This window comes from Aquarana catesbeiana, linkage group LG07 (genome assembly GCF_042186555.1).
Source record: "Aquarana catesbeiana isolate 2022-GZ linkage group LG07, ASM4218655v1, whole genome shotgun sequence".
Lineage (NCBI taxonomy): Eukaryota > Metazoa > Chordata > Amphibia > Anura > Ranidae > Aquarana > Aquarana catesbeiana.
The window spans coordinates 86,782,981-86,809,194 of record NC_133330.1 but is presented as its reverse complement, the minus strand read 5'-3'; the positions used below and the strand labels follow the sequence as shown (position 1 = coordinate 86,809,194).

The window sequence follows — 26,214 nt, the reverse complement described above, 5'->3', positions numbered from 1 at the left end:
TAAGTGATCACTATTTTATACATTTGTATGGCTTTTTTAGCAATAAAAATCCCTGTTTTTACCTGCACCATGCGGAAGCTTTGATTTTTCTCTTACATATCACCTTGATGAGAAAAATTGCATATTTTTGGCCATCTGTGTTACACGGTCTTGGAATTCCTGCCTTGATGATCCATCCTGACGATCGTTGGAGGTTCGTTGGTTGAAGTGCATCCTGAGAGTTCCAGCTTTCCGGACATCCCTCTATAGCCCGGGTGGGGCTTACTGCTTTACTGACTCCATGTCATAGACAGGGGAGTCCACCTCATCCGGTAAGAGTACCCATCCTTTTCTACTCATTGATGTTTAATACCACTGACATTGCTTTCCATCTACGGACTTACACCATCCCCCTGCTAGTCCTTCTAGGACCTTTATCATCCACTTCGGAAGTGTTTTTCTTAGTGTGTTGACACAAGTGGACTTTTTTCATTTCACTTCTTTTTATATAAGAATTTACTGATTCATTTATCACATGATTCACCACCAGGGTTAATACTCATGGACTGGATACATTGTTTTATATTCACTTCACTTATATAGCGCTGCATTTTTCTCTTTTTTTACTGCTACTCAACGCACCCTTATACACACTTTTTAACTCAAAGACTACTGATTGCTCAATTCTCAGTCTTCAGTGAGCAGAGAGCTCAGTGCTGTTAGTCACCAGCTTTCTTCTCTGCCCCTCCAGCGCTCACTGTGGTGTGGTGGGGGCGGGATCGGCTGGCTCAAGCTCTCAGCACTGCACTGAAAGGCTGAGTCAGCTGCTGGTAAGGGATATAGGTGGATCCTGACTTTAAAGCTGGAATCTCTCCAGAACCTGGACCTGCTCTGTGATGTCAGCTGATAGTGGACTTTAGCGTGCTGTCAGCTGAAAACTGGAGTGCAGAACAAAGTGGCTTTGGCCCTCATTCTTCTTTAAAGTCCCTGTGCCTCAAAAACTGATATGACAGGGGGCTGTGATGTAAAGTGGGACTGAGGACAATGATGTAAAGGGGGGACTGTGATATGAAGTGAGGAGCAGATGAAAAGGGTGGAGGTTTTTGAAAGGTGTGTGGATGTGATGTGAAGGGGTGGGGCTGTGATTTGAAGAAGGGGCTGTGATGTAAAGGGGGGTTGGAATGCAAATGTGTCTAAGTATTTTGGCTGACTGCTGCAGGGTTTGGGTTGTGTGTGACATGTGACTTCTTCCATGTGTCATATCCTGTCAGTGTGGGGTAGGTAGGGGTGGGTTGAGAGCCTTGAGCTCCTACAGAATCGCTTTAACAGGTTAGACCTTGTGGTTAAGAATACTGGAATGGACTATACCTATAACCTTCAGGGTGGGACGTCTAATACATACAGCTGGATATGTGAATGACTGACTTGGCAGGTGTCGGCATCCCTGATGTGGTGAGGGACTGAGGTATCAAGTGTCTCCACTTCTCGACTTGGTCTCCATACTGGAGCCCGCTGTGAGGCAGGGTAATCTGAGCCTGGCCCAGGAGTTGTAGAAGAAAACCCTGTTAAATGTGCCAAACAGGTGGCGTCATAGTGAGATGCGGTGTGGGTGGAAAGTGGGATATGCCCAGCCTGCCTCTCTTAAATGCAACGAAATATCAGTGTTTCTGGTCTTTCTGCATAAGTGATTATTCGGACAGAGTCTTGGTGTGAAGTTTTACTTTATTCAAAGAATAATAGCTTGTGGTAACTGCATCTGCCCCTAGGGGATGAAAGTGAGCACCTCCCCTTCAAGGGAGTGCTAAAACAGACCTAATCCCCTTTTTTATCAATTAGCAGCTGGCCACACCTATTCCTGCCCACTTTCTAGATTGACAGCATTGCCTCTCCCACTCTGTCCCACTGTGAGGCTGGGTTCACACTTTTGCGAATTGGATGCGGGAAAATCTCCAGGGCAGCCACATTCCGCACTGGAAAAGGGCTGTGTCTTTGGCTCCGTTTCAGGTCTGAATTCAGGTAAAAATTCGGACCTGATTCGCCCCTAAAACGGACCACGGATGCAGCTAGTGTGAACCTGGCCTGAGCTGTAATATCTGGGAGGGAGAGTGTGTGAGACACAAATGAAGAAGGATTTGCCTCAGTTATGGAAGGCAAAAGAAGTTTTAAGTTTGCTTAATGAGGCTGTGCATCACAAAGCGACTGGATTTGATACTTTTCTAGACTGTCATATGGAATCCTATAAAACTGAACTCCAAGCAAACAGCTAAATAAACATAAGCAATTCATATAAGGTAGCTATTCACTTGCTGTAGGATTTGCATCTCTGCCCATCCAGTTCTGCCAAACAGCCTCTGCTGCAGTTCAGTAAAGCAGACATCCCAAGTCTCCCGCGAGGTGTGGGAGTCTCCCGCATTTCTGCGGCGGCTCCCGCACACCCGCAAGCGCCTCCGGATATCCCGGAAATGATCGGTGCAGCGGGAAACAGCTCTGAACACAGATCTCCCTGTATAGATTTTTAGCTGACAGCCACTTCTACTTCTCTCCCTCCCGTGGCTGTCAGCTAAAAATCTATACAGGGAGATCTGTGTTCATAGCTGTTCCCCTGCCGCACCGATCATTCCCTGCTGGTCCCTGTGTGCTGCTCCCCTGCTCCTCTGGTCCCCTGTCCTTCTCCGCCCCCCCTGTTCTCCTTCGGCCCCCTCCGTGTTCTCCTCTACCCCCCTCGTCCCCCAAGCTGGCTTCCCTCCTCTCCCGCCATGCTGTGGGGGGATCTGTCAGGATGGAGAGCGGAGGAAGGGGCTGGGTAAATATGTCATTTACTGACCCCTTCCTTTTCTGAATTGGATACACTGAGCGAGATCGCTCCTGTGTCCTGTGATAACTAAGCAAAGTAAACTGTGTTACTCTCAGGGCTTGGCTCAGCCCTTCCTTCTAAAAGCTGGCCGCTCAGCTGTTGGCTAATTGCCAGCTCCTATCTCTCCACAGTGACTCACCTGTTGACGATATCCTGCTCGTCAGTCCTGCCTACTTAAGCCGTCCAGTCCAGATGATCTCTGCCTTCGCCTTTGTCACAGCTCTAGAGACGCTCTCCTGTGTTCCTGTTAAAGACTTGCTTGTAGCAGTAAACGGGAAAGAATTCTGGACAGCCGCACTCATAGATTAGCCTTGTTTATTAAGAAAATGACATCAATTATAGGGTAACAGCAGACAGGAATAGAGCTGACGTTTCGCACTAACGTTAGTGCTTACTCATAGCTTAGTGCGAAAGGTCAGCTCTATTCCTGTCTGCTGTTACCCTGTAATTGATGTCATTTTCTTAATAAACAAGGCTAATCTATGAGTGCTACCAGCAATAACCAGCACCTTTAACCTCCGAACCAAGAAGGATTTATTTTGGTCTGTTTGGGCTTTTTTCTGGAGCGGTGATTACTTTTTCTTAAAGACTTGCTTGGCTGACATTCCTTCTGGCTCCAGATCCTGCTTGCTGTTCTACTACGCTCATCTCTGGCTCCCTGACGTTTTGGCTTGTCTGACTATGCGTTCCAATTCCTGAACTCTGGCTATGTTTTCACTACTTTTACTTTGTTTACCTTTTTTTTATTATTTTCAAACATGTGTGATTTAACTGTACTTCTGTCTCAGTTTGATTCATGGTTTCTGACAGTTACTCTGCTTCAGTTTATGAATGGAGAGGCGCTGCTGTCTCCTCTCACGTATGCAGGCACAGAGCGCCTCCTCCCTGAAAATTAGTTTGCCACCCGAAAATTCTTTTTTGCAGGTTGGGACATCTGGTAAAGGGTCTCCTCCGCACCCCCACTCTGGGACTGAACAGTGAAGAAAAAAGCAGCACACTAACGAGCTCTTTAAACCTATCAGCAAAGAGAGCCATAGATTTGCTCCTTGTTCTTTTTCTCCCTCTCTCATTCTGAGCTCCGCTGTACAGGAACTGCAAGAAGCCAATACAGACTCAAATTCAGAAACCTTCATTGCTTGCATTAAAAAATATTAATGTATTTATGTGTAAATTAATACAGCGACGCATTGACCTGCATGATTTATATTTGCTTTGGATTCAGCTTTCATAATAAATGTGTCATATATGACTACAGTATGGCATTTGTATACTTGTGTACATTTTTCTATTTTTGATCTCTTTTATTATCTGAATTCTGAATATGAGATTATATATCTTGCCTGTATGTTTGCAGGTGATTCTCGATTAACATCATATGTCACAGTAAAATCTCCATCCAGTAAGGAAGTTGTACAAGTTGCACAGGAACGTTGCTGATCCAAAGTTGGTTTGAAAGAAACATAGCCCTGAAAATCAAGTCCATTACATGGTCAATACAGTCAGAACCATCATATATGAATGTCTAAAACATATTCAGGGTGTCTTTTTATTTTTTTTTACCTTTTCACACAGCCTAATATAAATAGCATACAATGGCAAAAAAAAGTTTGTGATCCCCTTGGAAATAACTGGTTTTCTGCAGTAATTTGCCATAAACTGTGATCTGATCCTCATCTTAGTCACAGCAATAGACAAACACAATGGGGGTTATTTACTAAAGGCAAATCCACTTTGCACTACAAGTGCACTGCAAGTGCACTTGAAAGTGCACTTGGAAGTGCAGTCGCTGTAGATCTGAGGGGGACATGAAAGGAAAATAAAAAACAGCATTTCAGCTTGTATATGATTGGATGATAAAATCAGCAGAGCTTCCCCTCATTTCAGATCTTCCCCTCTGATTTACAGCGACTGCACTTCCAAGTGCACTTTCAAGTGCACTTGTAGTGCAAAGTACATTTGCCTTTCGTAAATAACCCCCAATGTGCTTAAGTTGATAACACACAAACAATTCTAATTTCTCGCGTCTTTTGAACACACTCCTTAAACATTCACAGTGCTGGAGAAAAAAGTTAGTGAACCCATAGACTAATGCCTGGTACACACTATTCGTTTTTTTTTTAGGCCATTGGTTGAGAGCGCTGATCAGGAGCCAGGCGGCTGCTGGTTTTCAGAAGCCGGCAAAACAGCCACAGCGGATTAGACATTAATGGCTGTGTGTTGAGTTATTATGATGGGACAGCAAACTTACACTGTTATACAAGCTGTACACTCACTACTTTACATTGTAGCAAAGTGTCATTTCTTCAGTGTTGTCACATGAAAAGATATAATAAAATATTTACAAAAATGTGAGGGGTGTACTCACTTTTGTGAGATACTGGGGGTTATTTACAAAAGGCAAATCCACTTTGCACTACAAGTGAACTGCAAGTGCACTTGGAAGTGCAGTCGCTGTAGATCTGAGGGGAAGATCTAAAATGAGAGAAAGCTTTGCTGATTTTATCATCCAATCATGTGCAAGCTAAAATGCTGTTTTTTTATTTACCTTGCATGTCCCCCTCAGATCTAGAGCGACTGCACTTTCAAGTGCACTTGCAGTGTACTTGTAGTGCAAAGTGGATTTGCCTTTCGTAAATAACCCCCACTGTATATATCCTACAAATGTGTCTGATCTGAAGCAGTTTTGTAATGAGGAATGGTCAGAAATTCTACTGGATGCTGTGCAGGTCTGATCCAGAGCTACCAAAAGCACTTGTTTTAAATCATTGCTACCAAAAGAAGTTTGTCCATCTATTTATTCCAAGGGTTCACTTACTTTTTCCTGTGGGACAGAGAATATTTAACCACATAACAAGCGCGCATGCCGATGTATGTCGGCAGACAGTACAGGCAAATGGGCATACCTGTACGTCCCTTTGAATTTGCCGCCGTGCCATCGCGTGTGTGCCGCTAGCTCCGTGAGTCCGACCGCGGGTCCCACGGACTCGATGTCCACGGGGACACTCGCGATTGTCTCACAGAGAGGAAGAACGGGGACATGCTAATGTAAACAAGCATCTCCCCGTTCTGCCTAGTGACACTGTCACTGATCATAGCTCCCTGTAATCGGGAGCGTGATCAGTAATGTGTCACACACAGCCCCTCCTGCCCACAGTTAGAATCACTCCCTAGGACACAATTAACCCTTCCCTAGCCCCCTAGTGGTTAACCCCTTCACTGCCAGTGTAATTTTTACAGTAATCAGTGCAATTTAATCGCGCTGATCGTTGTAAAAATGACAATGGTCCCAAAAATGTGTCAGAATGGTCCGATGTGTCCGCCATAATGTCGCAGTCACGATAAAAATCACAGATCGCCGCCATTACTAGTTAAAAAAAAAATTATTAATAAAAATGCCATAAAACTATCCCCTATTTTGTAGACGTTATAACGTTTGCGCAAACCAATCAATAAATGCTTATTGCGATTTTTTTTTTAACCAAAGATATGTAGAAGAATACGTATTGGCCTAAACTGAGGAAAAATGTTTTTTTATATATTTTTTGGGGATATATATTATAGCAAAAAGTAAAAAATATTGCTTTTTTTTCAAAATTGTCACTCTTTATTTGTTTATAGCACAAAAAATAAAAACTGCAGAGGTGATCAAATACCACCAAAAGAAAGCTCTATTTGTGGGAAAAAAAGGACGGCAATTTTGTTTGGGAGCCGCGTCGCACGACCGCGCAATTGTCAGTTAAAGCGATGCAGTGCCAAATCGCAAAAAATGCTCTGGTCTTTTGCCAGCCAAATGGTCCGGGGCTTAAGTGGTTAAGGGGTGTGTTCAATAAAGACACAAGAGATTAGAATTGTGTGTTATCAGTTTACACACATTGTGTTTCTCTATTGTTGTGATTTAGATGAGAATCAGATCACATTTTATGGCAAATTACTGCATATAACCAGTTAATTCCAAAGGGGTTCACGTACTTTTTTTTCTTGCCACTGTATTTCACAGCAGTAAAGACAGATGCATGTATTCACAGATAGCTCTTTGATATTGCATTCCTCTTAAATGAAAATATAATGGTTTGTTGCTTGCTTGTTTTTTACTGATTTATATTATTTTTATTAAATAGAAGTCTTATATTAAAAAGAAAAGATTATGTAGATGATACATTCTGTTAAGAAAGACTTGCACTGCCTGTATGATTGTTGTAAGCCTGTGTATATGTCAGATGATCCCGTTTCTGCTTGCAGACTAGCAGGTTGTCTCTTGACTGGGTTATTTGTTACTCTGTTTAATCTGATCTCCCTGCCCTTCAGGTGTATTTTAACTGGGTTTTGTGCCTGAGAAATGCTGTTGTTCTTCTTGGTGCTACCCACCTGTTGCCTGCAAGTCGTAATGATGAACTTTGCAACATTTTTTATCTACTGTATCAAAAAGAACTTTTATTTAAATGTTAGTACTGAAAAGAGAAAAAAAATTACCGTTGTAAAAAATAGCAGTGTATTAAACTTTAGAACATGTTAAAAAAATACCTTTTCAGCAGAGAAAGTTTTATGAACAGCCGGTAGTAAATCATTTGTTATGAATGTTGCATTGGCGTCTAGAAAGCTGATGCCTTGAGGTTCATGAATTTGTACTTCAATCTGAAAATGTAAATTTTGGCAAAAAATGTCACATAAATAAAAATTGTTTAATTGTTTAATGAGCCTGCAAGTAATAAGAAATAGATTAGAATTGTGGAGAACTCCATCTACTGTATAGGGGATTGGCAATAGTTTAGTATTGCATTTAGACTTTGGGATGCATTTGGAGCATATTGCCTGTTATTCCGTTCTTCCTCCCTTCTTATCTGTCTTTATGTAATCTTTCCTATAAACCAGGGGTCTCCAAACTTTCTAACCAAGGGGCCAGTTTACTGTCCTTAAGACTTTGAGGTGGCCGGACTGTGGCCGGTGTGAGTAGAAAATGCCCTGGCCTCGATGGGAGTAAAGACTGCCCCATCATTGGTAACAGTGGAAGGAATATTGCCCCATTGTTGGTATTAGAGGAAGAAATAGTGCCCCATCATTGGTGTCATTGGGAAGATTAATGCCCGATTGTTGGTATCAGGGGAAGGAATAGTGCCCCATCAGTCAGTGGGAAGAATAGGGCCCTACAGTTGGTGTCAGTGGAAGCAATAGTGCCCTATTGTTGGTATCAGTGACAGGAATTTTGCCCCATTGTTGGTGTAAAAGGAATAGTGCCTTGTATAAGTGGGAGGAATAGTGTCCCAAGGGCCTGATAAAGGCAAGCAAAGGGCTACATCTGGCCTCTGGGCCACAGTTTGGAGACCACTGCTATAAACTGAAGATAGTGTGGACCAGTGGTGTGATGATTTCTTTTTCAATGATCAGGGACACGCATAAAGAATTTTTTTGCAAATTTAAAGTGTATCCTCACAGGGTGACACTGTGGATACAATAATGTGCCAACGTCCCAATACTGTTTAGAAGAGGAATTGAAAATAGTAAAATGGACTTCATAGGCACACGCATAAGATTTGTAAATAATTAATTGAAGTTTTTAATTGGATAAAGTTAAAATCATTGTATACAAACACATATTAAAAAGAAAGAAAAAAAAAGCATTACAATGTTGAATGACCCCAAAGACTAATAACACCTCCAAGATATATAGAAATATCTTAAACAAATTTGGTGCAATAATAGGAGTAATCAATAGCTGCATCCAATGGAAATAAAATGCGTGGAGTAGTTTAGTCACAATATGAGGTCGCACAGAAAATTCACTCTACATGTTACGCGCATAGGTTTGCTTCTTTAGGAGCTTGCAGATCTAATAGATGTGTAAAGAAACATCACATAAGTATATCATAATATCCAAGAAATAAAACAAAAACAGATATAAACAATGAAATGATAATTTTGATAAAATCCAGCGGAGTACAAAGCCCAAATCCAGTGACCACTAGGGGGCAGGAAGCAAATACCTCCTGTGGAGACACATCTATATATGTAAAGAAACTTGATATATCCATAAAATAATATAGGCTAAAAAATATACATATATATGGCCATTCGAATGTTACATACTGTGTTATGAAAAAACAGATACTTACATAGTAAGAAAAGTTTCTAAACAACACAGCACAGAGACTGTATATAAACGCAGATCAAACAAATTGTCCCAGATATTCAAAAAATAGGGTCTATAAACAATAAGGAAAGATATGAAAGCAAAATATATTTAGATGCATATATGTATGCCAAACACGGCAAACATACCAATATGCATAGATAGAACACGGCCAGGCATAACATATAGCCGGCTGGAGATAAAGATCGTAACCCCAAACAACCCCCAGGTACATCACGATGTGGGAGATGTACGTTTTGCCCTGGGTATTGCCGGGTCAGATTCCATACTTGCCATATTGGTCTATTAATCGCCCTTAAAAAATTCTACAATCTGAGAGATCTGTATACTTCAATCCAGCTTAATGCAAGATATGCCTCTAAATCATTTCCAGGGTTATGGATTTATGTTATATTATTGTTTATCAATTGCTATAAGAAATGTCTTTGCTACATCTAAAAAAGTTCTTATACTATGTTTTGTATGTTAATGTCATTTTGCTCTTGTCCAGCTGGTGTATGCCTATCCTTGTGACCCTGGGGGGTTATTGAGGCTCGATTGCCCTTTCTTGTGTGGCTGCCCAGCGCCGCTCACCCTGTCTCATTTTTTGACAGGGTGCGCGGCGATTGACAAAGCTGTTGGATGGCTTTGTGTCCTCCTCCTGTTCCACCTTTGCTGCCGTTCCATTGGCCGCTCGCTACCGCGTCAGTGGCGTCTCTCGGCGCATGCGTGGCAGCCTGTGGTCAGACCGGTCGTCGTCACTTCCGTTTTAAGTGATGTACTTGCAGGTGGGGCTAATTTTATACGGGGCTGGACCTTGGGCTCATTAGTCAGGCCACACTATTCATCCAGGAGAGCACACACGGTTCCGCTCCCCCATTACTTTTTACTGCTCTGTCCATAAGAGGTAAGACTGGCAGGTTATTTACGGCCCTTTACTTTGCATTTATCTAGCCCATTTTCAGCAATATTACATTGCTCTTCCTGCTTCTCTTCCCGCTTTTTCCTATTACTAGGTACTGGCTACTTGAGCTATAGAATTCCCTTCTTGATTATTGGACACTGTTGCTCACTGGTTTAACAAACAGTGACATTTGTTGGTTTATACCGCTGCGGTAGACTACCTTCTATCAGAGTGTGTGCCCCCTACTACATTTCCTGGATGCTCCGCTTACCAGCTTTATATAGGGGGTTATTTACGAAAGGCAACTCCACTTTGCACTACAAGTGCAAACTAAAAGTGCAAAGTGCACTTGAAATTGCACTGAAAGTGCACTTGGAAGTGCAGTCGCTGTAGATCCAAGAGGGACATGCAAGGAGAATAAAAAAACAGCATTTTAGCTTGCACATGATTGGATGATAAAATCAGCAGAGCTTCCCCTCATTTCAGATCTACCCCTCAGATTTACAGCGACTGCACTTCCAAGTGCACTTTCAGTGCAATTTCAAGTGCACTTTGCACTTGAGGATTGGACTTGTAGTGCAAAGTGGATTTGCCCTTCGTAAATAACCCCCATAGTGTTGGATACATGCCTGCAATAGGCATTTGGTTTGCATTTAGATTACACGGCCGGCTATATGTTATGCCTGGCCGTGTTCTATCTATGCATATTGGTACGTTTGCCCTGTTTGGCATACATATATGCATCTAAATATATTTTGCTATCATATCTTCCCTTATTGTTTATAGACCCTATTTTTTGAAAATCCGGGACAATTTGTTTGATCTGCATCTATATACAGTCTCTGTGCTGTGTTGTTTAGAAACTTTTCTTACTATGTAAGTATCTATTTTTTCATAACAGTATGTAACATTTGAATGGCCATATATATATGTATATTTTTTAACCTATATTATTTTATGGATATATCAAGTTTCTTTACATATATAGATCTGCCCCACGGGAGGGTTTTGCTTCCTGCCCCCTAGTGGTCACTGGATTTGGGCTTTGTACTCCGCTGGATTTTATCAAAATGATAATTTCATTGATTTTATCTGTTTTTGTTTTATTTCTTGGATATTATGATATACTTATGTGATGTTTCTTTACACATCTAATAGATCTGCAAGCTCCTGAAGAAGCGCACCTATGCGCGTAACATGTAGAGCGAATTCTGTGCGATCTCATATTGTGACTCAACTACTCCACTCACTTTATTTCCATTTAATGCTGCTATTGGTTACTCTTATTATTGCACTAAATTGGTTTAATATATATCTACGGTATATATTTTGGAGGTGTTATTAGAGTCTTTGGGGTCATTCAACATTATAATGCTTTTTTTTTTTTTTTTTTAAATATGTGTTTGTATACAATGATTTTAACTTTATCCAATTAAAAACTTCAATTCATTTTTACAAATCTTATGCGTGTGCCTATAAAGTCCATTTTACTATTTTCAATTTCTCTTCTAAACAGGGACATGCATAGTTAGACTGCAGAATGAATTTCAAACTGAGTTTGGAAGACCTGCACTGCAGGACCACAAGCTTGTGATAAGGTTTTCATGGAATACAGTTAACAGTAGTTAAAGTGTATATCCACATTTGCAGTCACATTTGAGAAAACCCCACTATATATTTGTTATGTGTTGCTATTCACACGGCATACTTCTTACTTCTTTTTTTTTTATATTTCTCACCCATTGGGTGTTTCTCAGGAGAAGGCCTGATGGCCGATTGAAAAGATTTCCAAACAACGTCAAAGTGAATCTGTTCTAAGGACAAGTTGAATTTCCTCTAATTAACATAAAATGCAAGACAAATGGGCTGCCATTGTTGACATCCATTTAAAAATTCAAGTTGCCAAATTAAAATGAAAAAAAAAATGTATTTATATCTATATATATATATATAAACACAAGGCCAATTCGTGAGAATGAATTGTGTAGATACGAATAATGTGTATATTGTCATTTGATCGGGTTCAATTCCCGCCATGAGTCTACTAGATTGGGTTTCGCAATGAGTTGTGAAAAGGAGTATTTATTGGGGGTGTTCAATTGGGATATTGGGGATTTGTCTGAGAAGGGCAGGAGGATCTGGTTCGAGTTTCCACATATAATTACTGTGCCTATTTTGTCGGTTTCCACCACTTGCAAAAGATGTGAAAGGAATGATATGGGTCTTTTATTAGGCGAATAATAGGATACTATTGTAACAGCAAAATCTGCTAAATGACCTGTAAGGATCAAGTATCTACCCTCTGGGTCCTTAATCTCTTTTAAAGTTGTGAAAGGCGTATTGCGATGGAAGGCAATAAGTACATCACGCTGTTTGGTTGCAGCGGAGGCTGTAAATAAATGTGAATATATTGCACTAAAGAATTTAGGAGTGGATTGAGTTGTAAAATGTGTTTCTTGAAAGCATAAAATGTGTGCCTTCCTAGTAGAAAAGGAGCGGAAAGCTTTGGTGTGTTTTTGTGGAATATTGAGACCCTGTACATTCAGGGATAATATATTTAAGGGGGCCATGGGATTATGAATTTGTGAAATATAATATCTGAAAGTTCTGAGCAATATTTGGACGAACCTACCTTCGGGGAAGGGGAATAGAAAAAGTTAGAATGAAAGAGGATGCAAGATCATGACGGAAGTAAGACCCCTTTCACACTGAGGCGCTTTACAGGTGCTAAAACGCTAAAAACAGAGCCTGTAAAGCGCCTCTCCTGCCTCTCAATGTCACTCCAATGTGAAAGCTCGAGGGCTTTCACACTGGAGTGGTGCGCTGGCAGGAAGTAAAAAAAAGTCCTGCTAGCAGCTTCTTTTAAGCGCTTTAGGAGCGATGTATACACCGCACCTAAAGCACCCTTGCCCATTAAAAACAATGGGCAGCGCAATGAGCTGAAAAATCTTCAAAAGGACCTCATTCATATGTAAAATGAAAAAAAAACCTAAAGAACGAAAAAACGATGAGGTGGCACTAATGGGCACTGATAGGCTGCACTGGTGGACACTGATGAGGTGGCACTGATGGGCTGAACTGGTGATCCCTGATGAGGTGGCATTGATGAACACTGATAGGCTACACTGGTGGGCACTGATGGGCTGCACTGGTGGGCACTGATGAGGTGGCACTGATAGGCTGAACTGGTGGGCACTGATGAAGTGGTACTGATGGACACTGATGGGCACCGATAGGCTGCACTGATGGGCTACACTGATGGCACTGATGAGGTGGCACAAATGGACAATGATGGTCACTGATAGTGTGTTGCGTGTTGCGTTTGATATAAAATATAATTTTTCTATAAGACTCACGGCATTCTGGTGTCACAGAGACAGCCTTTCTCAAACAAATACTGGATACAATGGGTATTGTTGTATTGTTACAGTTTTCAACAGGCTATTGTCTCTATAGCTACAGTACACAAGAAAGAGATTTAGTTGTTTGAGATTCTTTCAGCTTCCAAACTGAAAGAATGACTGTTAAATTACTGTCTTGGTTTGATTAGACAATGCTACGTAGATACCATTTTTGTATTCAATTGGCAGTTTTCAACAGTCCATTGTTTATACAGTTACAGTAAACAGGTATGTTTTCTGTTGTTTGGTAACTATGGTAAACAGCCTGACACATAAAATGGGTGAGTGGAGACACACACAGATACACACACACACCATCATGCTGTAACATCTGACGCCACTCATGATAGAAGAAACTTGCCTGATGCTCCAGGAGAATCGTTGCCAATGGAAGATCGCGAACATACAGTAACAGAAGATAAGTAACCTTTAAGTATATTTGTACTATTATAGACCATAGGCTGTTCAGTTTGCTAGGCATTTTGCTTGTTATAGGTATCTGTCAGTCTTGTATTGTATTCGTAATATTGTAATAGTTTTTATATGTACAGCATCTTTGTATAGTAAAGCACATTTACACACTGCAGAAATCTCAGCTTCCTTGCTTATACCACAGAGTAACCTTGCTAGATAGATGCAAGCAAAACATTTGGGGGCTTGTCCGGGATCTGTGCTATAATTCAACTGAAGCAGACCTGTTTTTCTGTAGTGTGTTGTGTAGCTTGTGCTAGGTAAAATGCTGCGTAAGCTGTTTAGGAAAAGCAAGGCTGCAGAGGGATCTGGTGGCAAGAAGGAAGTATGCAGCTTACCTATCTGGGCCAGAGACAATGAGTGGGAGCCTCTTGCTAAAGAATTTGTGAAGTATGCTTCTCCCTTGAAGCTGACTTGGGGTGATAACGTCTCAGATCATTTTGTAGATTTTAGCCTTAAGGGGTTGGATTTAAGTAAAAAAGAGAAGAGGACAGTGTCCACAGTGGGCTGGTATTTCCTTAATGCTATTTACACTGAATCACAGAGAAGGGAGAAGGCAGAGGTTAAGGTATTAAAAGACCAGCTAGCAGTTGCTTCAGAGTGTGTGCTGATGATTTGCAAGAGCAGTGTGCAGCCCTCATGACCAAATCAATTAATGCCTTAAGGAAAAGGAAGGGCCGCAAACCTGTTAGTAAAGCCAGGGTACGTGGCATTGTCTCATCGCAAAATTGGGATTGTGAGGATGTGCTCTCCTCAAATGATAGTGAGGATGAAGAGACAGAGTTTGATATTTTGCATGATGATCTGCTACTGCGAAAGAAAAAGTATGCCAGACCTCTCATTACTAAGCATAGGAAACGGCAACATTATAGAGAGGATATGGCAGATGGGGAGGTGAATTATCGCAACCCCAGAGATGTTGAATTTGAAGAAGTATGGGAGTTTACACAAACTGAACTCCATGAGCTGGCAAAACAATACAAACAAAGGTCTGGGGAGCCCCTATTGACCTGGCTCCTACGCTTATGGGATGAAGGGGCGGACAGTGTTGTTTTGTCAGGTAAGGAAGCAGTGACTATGGAAGTGTTAACCCATGGTCCACAATTGTGTCAGGCAATGCCAAAAGCCCGAGAGTTTAGCGTGAATTTTTCACTGTAATGCCCCGTACACACGGTCGGACTTTGTTCGGACATTCCGACAACAAAGTTGTCGGAATTTCCGATCGCCAACCATGCGGTCACGTACACCACGTACGACGAGACTAGAAAAGGCCGGTTCAGAACCAAGCGCGGCACCCTTTGGGCTCCTAATCTCGTGTTAGTAAAAGTTTGGTGAGAAACGAATCACGCTTTTTCAGACTCGTGGCTTTCAGATCGTTTTCTGCCGTTCAGTTTGTGCTTGTGGGTTTGTATGTGCTCTTCAGTGCATGCAAGCAAGTTCTTTAATTAGTCATTGTATTCTTGTTCGTTCGTTACTGTTTTTCAGGTCGCTCTTCACAGGCCTTGCTGTTCTTCAGTGCGTTCTGTTACTTCGTTCTGAGCAGCCGACCGTTTTCTAGCCATGTTGCGTATGTGTACTCCTCATAGAGTTCGTGCTGTGCGGGGGCTTGGTGTTGAGGTCCTGACCTTGACACAAGTCCAGTCCATGAACAGGGTGGGGAGGAGTTCATGGACCAAGAATTGGTTGCTTCAGCGTGACCAGTTCTCTCATATGCCTTTGCTCCGTGAGATCCGTGAGAATAATCCTGATGATTTCAGGAACTTTCTCAGGATGACGGACCCCGTGTTTCACCGTCTGTTGGCTTCGCTGACCCCTTATATTAGCAGGCAGGATACCTGCATGAGGCAAGCCATCACTCTGGAGCAGAGGTTGGTCGCTACCCTGTGGTATTTGGCGACAGGGAGAAGTCTGCAGGACTTGAAGTTCTCGACAGGCATCTCCCCCCAGGCTCTGGGGATCATTATCCCAGAGACCTGTTCTGCCATCATACAGGTCCTGCAGAAGGAGTATATTAAGGTAAGATTTTTATCCTTTAATATCAAATTTTAGTGTATTGAATGTTTGCTAATATATTGTATTTCTTTCCTCATTCCCTAATTACCATTATTGTAATATGCTGTGAATGTCCCCTTTGTCCTCATGCATGCTGGATTTTTATGTAATTATTATTTTAGGTCCTTCATACATATTTGCCCTTCAATAACCTCCCCAGCATGGTGTCTCCTGGCCCTATATTCACCTCATGTAGTCACTTAACAATGTACTTTTTCTGCTCCATAGTAGTGCTTCTCCCCAAACACCCCCTAAAATGTTTAGAAATGTTATTTTTGCTTTAAATTCAGGCAGAGTGGCAGAGGCTTTTTTTTGGTGGTGTCCCCAAATAATTTTTAGTAACTCTCCCCCCCCCCAACTGCTAAGTCAGCTGATCCCAATTCTCTATCCTCAATCATCTATCTGCTGACTTTGCCAAACCCATACACACTATACCCATCTCTTTAGTGCTCAGATTTATGGATGAATTCCCCAAAGCATGTAGTGCAAGGGCCTGCCTGTATACTTTCAAATGGTACTGTTTAAAGTTTTTGGATCCTATTATTATCTTGATAGGTAATAGCAGAATGTCCAAATGTCCTTAAATGTGTACAATGTGTATTTATATCTTTGTATTATGACACTTCTTACCTGTCCAGTGGGCTGCCAATAGTGTAACTAAGGAGGGGCTGTTCCAAGTAATACCCATTATTTAGCCATTCATCTCTCAATGAAGTGAAGAGGGTTACCTGTCCAAGATTTCCACACACTCCCTATAATGTTAGAAATGGCCCATGACAGGGGGGGGGGAATATGATAGGTGTACCTTATACTTTGGTGTTGTGAAATTCCCCTTAATAAATGCTATCTGGAGGTTGACCCATAATGTTTGTGTCTAATCTGCTTGCCATGTTTCTGATCAAAAATAGTAATGTTTTGTTTTTTCCTCAACAGTTTCCTTCCACGCCACAGGAATGGCAGACTGTGGCCTCCCACTTTGCCGAGCGGTGGGACTTTCCTAACTGCGGAGGGGCAATTGATGGGAAACACGTCCACATCGTCCCACCACCCAACTCGGGGTCATACTATTTCAACTATAAGGGGTTCAATAGTATAGTGATGTTGGCGGTGGTGTCTGCTACTTACGACTTCCTGTATGTGGACATGGGAAATAATGGCCGGATGTCCGATGGTGGAGTCATCGCCCAGACGGAGTTTTACAGGCGTCTCCAGAATGGCAGTTTGGACTTGCCAGCTCCAGAGGACAATGTGGAAGGACTCCCATTCGCGTTCGTTGCTGATGAAGCGTTTGCGCTGGGGGACCACCTGATGCGGCCATTCCCAATGAGGACCCTCACCCCGGAACAGAGGGTTTTTAATTACCGGCTGGCCAGAGCCCGAAGAGTGGTGGAGAACACATTTGGAATCCTGGCCAGCCAGTTCCGCCTATTTCTGACACCCATCCATATGGCGGAGTATAAACTGAACCATATTATACTTGCGTGCTGTGTTCTCCATAACTTTTTAAGGAAACATTCGGCCAACTATGCTGGCTCAGTTGGGCCTGAGGCCGGAATGATACATCAAACCACACTGACGGTGCTTGAAAGCGGCCGTCCTGGCTTGCCCTCCCTGAGTGCCCGTGATGTCCGGTTACGCTACCTGGAGTTCTTTGCGGGTAGGGGGGCCATCAATATGCCAGCAAATATGTGAAGCCTTTTTATAATAAAAAACAAAAAGAAATTCTTTGTGGACATTTACTGCTTGTGTTTGTTTTAGCTGACCCTGACAGAAATGTTTTGAGTGCAGAAAATGGCGTGATTGTGTAACCTTATACAAAGCACTGTTGGCTGTTATTTACTAAATGCAAAAAAACATTTCACTACAAGTGCACTTGCAACTGCACTGAACCTGCACTTGTAGTGCAAAGTGGTTTTGCCCTTAGGAAATAACCCCCATTTTCGCAGAAAACAGCAATTACATCACCCCAAAAGTGTTGTAGTGTTGAGACAATAATCCACACATTCTTGATTAACCAACTTTTTTATACCTGCACAATCACATGTGCATTTACCAAAGGTTTTTAAAACAAACCAACATGTTTGTTGTATAACAATTTTTGGGGTGGCATTATCAAAAATAGAAATGTCCATTTACGATAAAACAGGCCTGTGTAAAATCAACAAGAAAGACAAAAAACTTGAACTTACAAAGTTCACATTAGGTAAAACCTGAAGGCAATATCCCCTTAATAAATGCTATCTGGAGGTTGACCCATAATGTTTGTGTCTAATCTGCTTGCCATGTTTCTGATCAAAAATAGTAATGTTTTGTTTTTTCCTCAACAGTTTCCTTCCACGCCACAGGAATGGCAGACTGTGGCCTCCCACTTTGCCGAGCGGTGGGACTTTCCTAACTGCGGAGGGGCAATTGATGGGAAACACGTCCACATCGTCCCACCACCCAACTCGGGGTCATACTATTTCAACTATAAGGGGTTCAATAGTATAGTGATGTTGGCGGTGGTGTCTGCTACTTACGACTTCCTGTATGTGGACGTGGGGAAGAATGGCCGGATGTCCGATGGTGGAGTCATCGCCCAGACGGAGTTTTACAGGCGTCTCCAGAATGGCAGTTTGGACTTGCCAGCTCCAGAGGACAATGTGGAAGGACTCCCATTCGCGTTCGTTGCTGATGAAGCGTTTGCGCTGGGGGACCACCTGATGCGGTCATTCCCAATGAGGACCCTCACCCCGGAACAGAGGGTTTTTAATTACCGGCTGGCCAGAGCCCGAAGAGTGGTGGAGAACACATTTGGAATCCTGGCCAGCCAGTTCCGCCTATTTCTGACACCCATCCATATGGCGGAGTATAAACTGAACCATATTATACTTGCGTGCTGTGTTCTCCATAACTTTTTAAGAAAACATTCGGCCAACTATGCTGGCTCAGTTGGGCCTGAGGCCGGAATGATACATCAAACCACACTGACGGCGCTTGAAAGCGGCCGTCCTGGCTTGCCCTCCCTGAGTGCCCAGGATGTCCGGTTACGCTACCTGGAGTTCTTTGCGGGTAGGGGGGCCATCAATATGCCAGCAAATATGTGAAGCCTTTTTATAATAAAAAACAAAAAGAAATTCTTTGTGGACATTTACTGCTTGTGTTTGTTTTAGCTGACCCTGACAGAAATGTTTTGAGTGCAGAAAATGGCGTGATTGTGTAACCTTATACAAAGCACTGTTGGCTGTTATTTACTAAATGCAAAAAAACATTTCACTACAAGTGCACTTGCAACTGCACTGAACCTGCACTTGTAGTGCAAAGTGGTTTTGCCCTTAGGAAATAACCCCCATTTTCGCAGAAAACAGCAATTACATCACCCCAAAAGTGTTGTAGTGTTGAGACAATAATCCACACATTCTTGATTAACCAACTTTTTTATACCTGCACAATCACATGTGCATTTACCAAAGGTTTTTAAAACAAACCAACATGTTTGTTGTATAACAATTTTTGGGGTGGCATTATCAAAAATAGAAATGTCCATTTACGATAAAACAGGCCTGTGTAAAATCAACAAGAAAGACAAAAAACTTGAACTTACAAAGTTCACATTAGGTAAAACCTGAAGGCAATATCAGACATCAGTATTTAGGAACTGTGTTTGATATTGCGTTCAGATGGGGGGAAATCACCCCTGGAAAAGCCAAATTTGGAAGATGCACACCAATTTACGAATGTCAGCATGTGCTAGCTGCCATCACGGGGGATCAAGGGACGTGTTTTGGGGGAGCAAGCCCTTCCTCACCAATACTTTATAATTGAGGAAGGGGTTGCACCCCCAAAACGCGTCCATTGATCTCCCATGATGGCAGATAGCACATGTTGGCACACTGTGTGCATCCTCCAAATTTGGCTTTTGAAAACATTGCAAAAAGATTTAAAACATTGGACCACAATAAAACAAGTGATTTTGTGGGGTTTTAAATTCGCCCCAAAACATCAATGATGTTATTATTTTTTTGAATCACATCATTTATTTTTTTCTAGATGTTTTGCAATTCGACATTACACCCCATGATCTCCCCGATCAGGATCTGGGCACTTTCAGATGTGAAAGGATCTCGATCCCTCACATCACGATCACCTAAAAAGAGAGAAAACAAACAAAAACAGGTATCAAAAATCTGCCACCATCCATCTCTTTTACCTGAGTCTGTGGTCGCAGACACTCACCTGTTGTGGTGCCAATTTCCACCACATCTTCTTCTTCCTCCTGTTCTTCTTGGGTTGGGGGTATTTTACCTTCTTCCATAGGTGGGGGGTCTCTGGTCTCCTCGGATGAGGGGTGCCCTCCAAGTCTTTTCTCCCCTATGTAAAACAAAAATGGTATAATTAACACACAGATATTTGATGGCAGAACTATAAATAGGAAACATTGCTTGGAAGTGGGGTACAATTGTCTATTTTAGCCGAGTTCCAAGATGTATTTTTTTTATTGGCCTTTGTCAAGCTGCAATACTTTACCTGTTTAGTACAAGCTTCACAGATGGAGACCCCCCTATAGTATACACTGGAGCACCTGTGTGGCCCCCTAATAAAAATGGTGTTCTTGTGTCCCACACTAGTGCTCCAGTGTCCAGATGTGAAAACAGCTGCTCAGTGTCCTCTATTTACACAGAATCTAGTTTGCATTTCATTCTAGTAACAAACCCATCTACACAAACAAATATTTGGCATCCAAGTAGGCCCTAAAAAATGTTGGAAAATGCATATGGCCTAAACAATGGTGTTTTAGAGGCCGAAAGAAAAATGTTTGATACGAACGAATAATGGGCCCATGAACATTAAAGTTGCCCTTTTAAACTGTACAATTAAGAAAAGCATATGGAGCAGCACGAACGGAATAAAGACAGAAAGAATAGGAACACAGCACAACTACTTACTTTTTTGCAGCACTCTCCGGATCTTTCGGTACTGCTCTGGCTCTCTTAATTTCAGGTCCGACCACCGCTTCCTGAGCTGATCTTTCGATCGTCGTACCCCGAAATTCCTGAGACGACGTTCGACCACTTTCGCCATGATCTTGGCCTTTCTGATATTGGGGTTGGGGTAAGGCCCATACTTTCCGTCACAGTCGGCCTTCTTCATGATGTCGACCATCTCCAACATCTCCCCAAAGGACATATTTGTGGCCTTAAAACGTCTCCTTCTGGATCGGGACTTGTCCGGATCCGGGCTTTCCTCCTCCTCCTCCTCATTCCTGTAATTAGCACGCACCTGCTGTGACTCCGCCATGTGCTCTTCCCCCACTGCGCCGAACGAAAAGGGGCGGGGAATAGAATAGAAAGTTGGAACTGTAAAGCCCTCGCGCTACTATGATAAATACGTGGATGAAATAAATTGGTGAAAACTCGTATTAACGTGATAAAATCCTAAAGTGCCTATAGTGCATATAAGTGCAATCAAAAAATAAATAGTAACTGCCTGCAGCAGAACCTATAGTGTATCACAATCCACTCCAAATAATGATTATAAAAGTGATTCCGCGCTACAGTGTAAAAGAACTAATATCAAATAAATAATCATTCAATTAATAAATCAATAAAGTGTCAAAGCTTGCTAAATGGTTAAATAAATGTACACAGTGTTCAAAATAAAAATAAAAATTCATATATTGAAACAAAGCCAGGGCAGGTGATTTGGAGTGAGTTCAGTCTCTTGACCACATTATCAAAAGATAAAAAGATAAAAAGTTTTTGTATTATACAGGTATCTGCACCCCCCTCCCCCCTGAAAGGTGCCAATTGTGACACTGGAGGGGGGGGGGAATCCGATGAGCGGAAGTTCCACTTTAGGGTGGAACTCCGCTTTAACCAAAGTGTCAGCATATAACCATAAATGAATATCATCCGCTATATTCCTTTCCATCACCAGGGGGTCCTCTCCTTCATCCACCAAATCTCCCAGATGATAATGCACATCCAGCGTCTCCTTATACCTCGTATCCTCCACAAAATGGGGGGGGGGGAGGGGGGGGGGAGGGATGGAAGCAAACAAGGGTGGGAGAGAGAGAAAGAAGCCCCAATAGTGTAGTAAGGTTAGAATAAACAGGCTTTATTGTAAGGTTTAAAATGGACTCTTACAATGATAAATCAAAAATAGGCATAAACAGTTGCTAAGGTGTCTGAGCGCCGCTCTGACATCACTTCCTGGTATCTCTCAGTCTCCGGCCACTCCCTACGCGTTACGTCATCACGTGACTTCTTCAGGGGATGCTGATTGGCTGAGGCGATATTGTTTATATCTCCAGAAACCGCAAATGGACTAGCGGCCATTTTATTGTGGTCCGCTCTATTTGCCGACGGCGGCCATTTTATTGTAGTAAATTTACTGTTTTCATAGCGGCCATTTTCTGGAGAAGTGCACCTCTGCTGACACTTCTAAGAAAGATGTACTGTTCTATAGGCAGACGCAGAGGATGTACCTCGATCACCCGTGACACCTCCTCACACAAAGATGTCTGTTCCGTCTAAGCAAGATTGAGTGTGTCGGGTTTGGAATGTATTTTGAAATAGTTTTGACATAAATATTTCAGTAAATGAAAGTTAAAATTGCCATAATTATTGTGAGCACTCCTAAAATAGTAAAACGACGAATCCATGACTTATAATATATAAAAATGACAATGAAATTCAGAATAAAAATAACATACAGAAAATGATAATGATAAAAAAAAGAAGATGAAATAGAAAAATAAAAATAATAACATACAGAAAATAATACTACTAATAATAAAAATAATAATAAAAAAAAATAAATAAATAAATTAAATAAATAAATAAATAAATAAAATATAAAATAAAATATAAAAAATAAATAAATAAAAATAATATTAAATAAATAAAATAAAAATAAATATATAAATAAAAAATAAAAATAAAAAATAAAAAGTAGAAAAAAGGGGGGGAGCTTAAAATTTATTAAATCGTTGAAAGTCAAATTGACCTAAATTGTGCACCTAATAACTCCTCATATTAGTATATTTAAAAAAAAAATTTTTAAAAATTGATATTAAATAAATATCTGTAATTGAAACATTTAGAATCGCTGACCAGCTCCATATTAAAGATGGCTACAGGGACAAGTTTATACCATAAATGGAGGGAGAGCCACACTTCAGATCCACATTAAAATAAATGAATAAAAGACAGATATATCCCAATACATTAAAAATTACTTAAAAAACAGTTGAGATCAAATTCAACATTTAAACCACCTGGTACTAAACTTTTCATAATATATATCCATCTTGACTCTTTCTGACTAATCGTCCTTATCTTATGGCTACCTCTCCATTATGGATCATATTTTTCTATACCCCAGAATTGTAGGTGGGAAGGATCTCTATTATGTACTGTAGCAAAATGTTTCGAGACATTGTGTTTGGGAAACCCATTTACAATGTTCTGCACATGTTCCTTTATCCTGGTCTTCAGTGCCCTTTTAGTTCTGCCTATATACTGCAAATTACAGCTGCATTGAAGACAATATATAACACCTATGAGATCAGGGACTTCATAGGGTGCCATTCCGAAGGGGTTATATATTGTCTTCAATGCAGCTGTAATATATATAGAGAGATATATATTATGTATATATATATATATATATATATATATATATATATATATATATATATATATATATATATGAAAAGTTTAGTACTAGGTGGTTTAAATGTTGAATTTGATCTCAACTGTTTTTTAAGTAATTTTTAATGTATTGGGATATATCTGTCTTTTATTCATATATTTTAATATGGATCTGAAGTGTGGCTCTCCCTCCATTTATGGTATAAACTTGTCGGGCTAATTCTTTTTCCCTGTAGCCATCTTTAATATGGAGCTGGTCAGCGATTCTAAATGTTTCAATTACAGATATTTATTTAATATCAATTTTTTAAAAAATTATTTTTAAATATACTAATATCAGGAGTTATTAGGTGCACAATTTAGGTCAATTTGACTTTCAACGATTTAATAAATTTTAAGCTCCCCCCCCCTTTTTTCTACTTTTTATTTATTTATTTATTTTATATATATATATATATATATATATATATATATATATATATATATATATATATATATATATATATATATATATATATATATTTTTTTTTTTTTTTTTTTTTTTTATTTATTTATTTATTTAATATTATTTTTATTTATTTACTTTTTATATTTTATTTTATATATTTTTATTTATTTATTTATTTATTTTTAATTTTTTTATTTTTTTTATTTTTTATTATTATATTTTTTTATTATTATTAGTATTATTTTCTGTATGTTATTATTTTTATTTTTCTATTTCATCTTCATTTTTTTTTATTATTATTATCATTTTCTGTATGTTATTTTTATTCTGAATTTCATTTTAATTTTTATATATTATGAGTCATGGATTCGTCGTTTTACTATTTTAGGAGTGCTCACAATAATTATGGCAATTTTAACTTTCATTTACTGAAATATTTATGTCAAAACTATTTAAAAATACATTCCAAACCCGACACACTCAATCTTGCTTAGACGGAACAGACATCTTTGTGTGAGGAGGTGTCACAGGTGATCGAGGTACATCCTCTGCGTCTGCCTATAGAACAGTACATCTTTCTTAGAAGTGTCAGCAGAGGTGCACTTCTCCAGAAAATGGCCGCTATGAAAACAGTAAATTTACTACAATAAAATGGCCGCCGTCGGCAAATAGAGCGGACCACAATAAAATGGCCGCTAGTCCATTTGCGGTTTCTGGAGATATAAACAATATCGCCTCAGCCAATCAGCATCCCCTGAAGAAGTCACGTGATGACGTAACGCGTAGGGAGTGGCCGGAGACTGAGAGATACCAGGAAGTGATGTGAGAGCGGCGCTCAGACGCCTTAGCAACTGTTTATGCCTATTTTTTGATTTATTATTGTAAGAGTCCATTTTAAACCTTATAATAAAGCCTGTTTATCCCTTTCATGACTAAGCCTATTTTTGAAATTTGGTGTTTACAAGTTAAAATCCGTATTTTTTGCTAGAAAATTACTTAGAACCCCCAAACATTATATATATATTTTTTAGCAGAGAATCTAGAGAATAAAATGGCGATTGTTGCAATATTTTTTATCACACGGTATTTGTGCAGCGGTGTTTTAAACGCAAATTTTTGGAAAAGTGACACTTTCATGTATTTTAAAAAATCCAAACAGTAAAGTTACCCCAATTTTTTTGTATAATGTGAAAGATGATGTTACGCCGAGTAAATAGATACCAAACATGTCACCCTTTATAATTGCACGCACTCGTGGAATGGTGACGAACTACGATACCTTTGAATTTCCATAGGCGACGATTTAAAATTTTTTTACGGTTACCAGGTTTGAGCTATAGAGGAGGTCTAGGGCTAGAATTATTGCTCTCGCTCTGACGATCGCGGCGATACCTCACATGTGTGGTTTGAACACCGTTTACATATGCGGGCGCGACTTCCGTATGCGTTTTCTTCGTTGCGAGCTCGCGGGGACAGGGGCACTTTAAAAAAATTTTTTTTTTTTTTTATTTAATTTATTTATTTTTGTACTTTATAAATTGTGTTTAAAATTTTTTTTTTTTTTTTTTTTACTTTTATTGCTGTCACAAGCAATGTAAACATCCCTTGTGACAGTAATATGTGGTGACAGGTACTCTTTATGGAGGGATGGGGGGTCTAAAAGACCCCCCATCCCTCCTTTACACTTAAAAGTATTCAGATCGCCGAAAACGGCGATTCTGAATACTGTGTACTTTTTTAAATTCGGCGCCATTGGCAGCCGAGTAAACGGGAAGTGACGTCATGACGTCGATTCCGCATTTACAAGAAGAAGGCTGGAACGAAGCCGCTCGCAGCTTCGTTCCAGCCCGCCCCCAGCCGCCGAAGGCAGCCGAACGGACACCGGGCCTCCCGATCGCACGGGAGGCCCGGTAACAGCGGCGGGAGACGGCGGGAGGGGGGGGATGCTTTTAGCCGCATCGGTTGTTATACTCGGGTAGCCGATCGCCCGCTGAAAACAACGGTACCGGGATGATGCCTGCAGCTGCGGGCATCATCCCGGTATAACCCCGGAAAGCCGAGTACGCATATATGCGTTCGGTCGGCGGGAAGGGGATTTATTCTAACCTTACTACACTATTGGGGCTTTTTTCTCTCTCTCCCACCCTTGTTTGCTGCCATCCCTCTCTCCCCCCCCTCCCCCCCCCCATTTTGTGGAGGATACGAGGTATAAGGAGACGCTGGATGTGCATTATCATCTGGGAGATTTGGTGGATGAAGGAGAGGACCCCCTGGTGGTGGAAAGGAATATAGTGGATGATATTCATTTATGGTTATATGCTGACACTTTGGTTAATTGCAATTTCAC

General features: G+C 40.8%; 1 protein-coding gene across 2 annotated transcripts in view; it reads right to left on the bottom strand.

Annotated features, from left to right (window-relative positions):
- The window catches only part of LOC141103142 (inter-alpha-trypsin inhibitor heavy chain H3-like), a 221,679-nt gene that overhangs the window by 142,217 nt on the left and 53,248 nt on the right, over positions 1-26,214 (bottom strand). For both annotated transcript variants that reach the window (XM_073592420.1, XM_073592421.1), the window contains exons 6-7: positions 7,355-7,465; positions 4,174-4,299 (exon numbers count right to left, since the gene is read on the bottom strand). In XM_073592420.1, the coding sequence (XP_073448521.1) occupies positions 4,174-4,299; positions 7,355-7,465 (237 nt within the window). The remainder of the gene's footprint in view (positions 1-4,173; positions 4,300-7,354; positions 7,466-26,214) is intronic.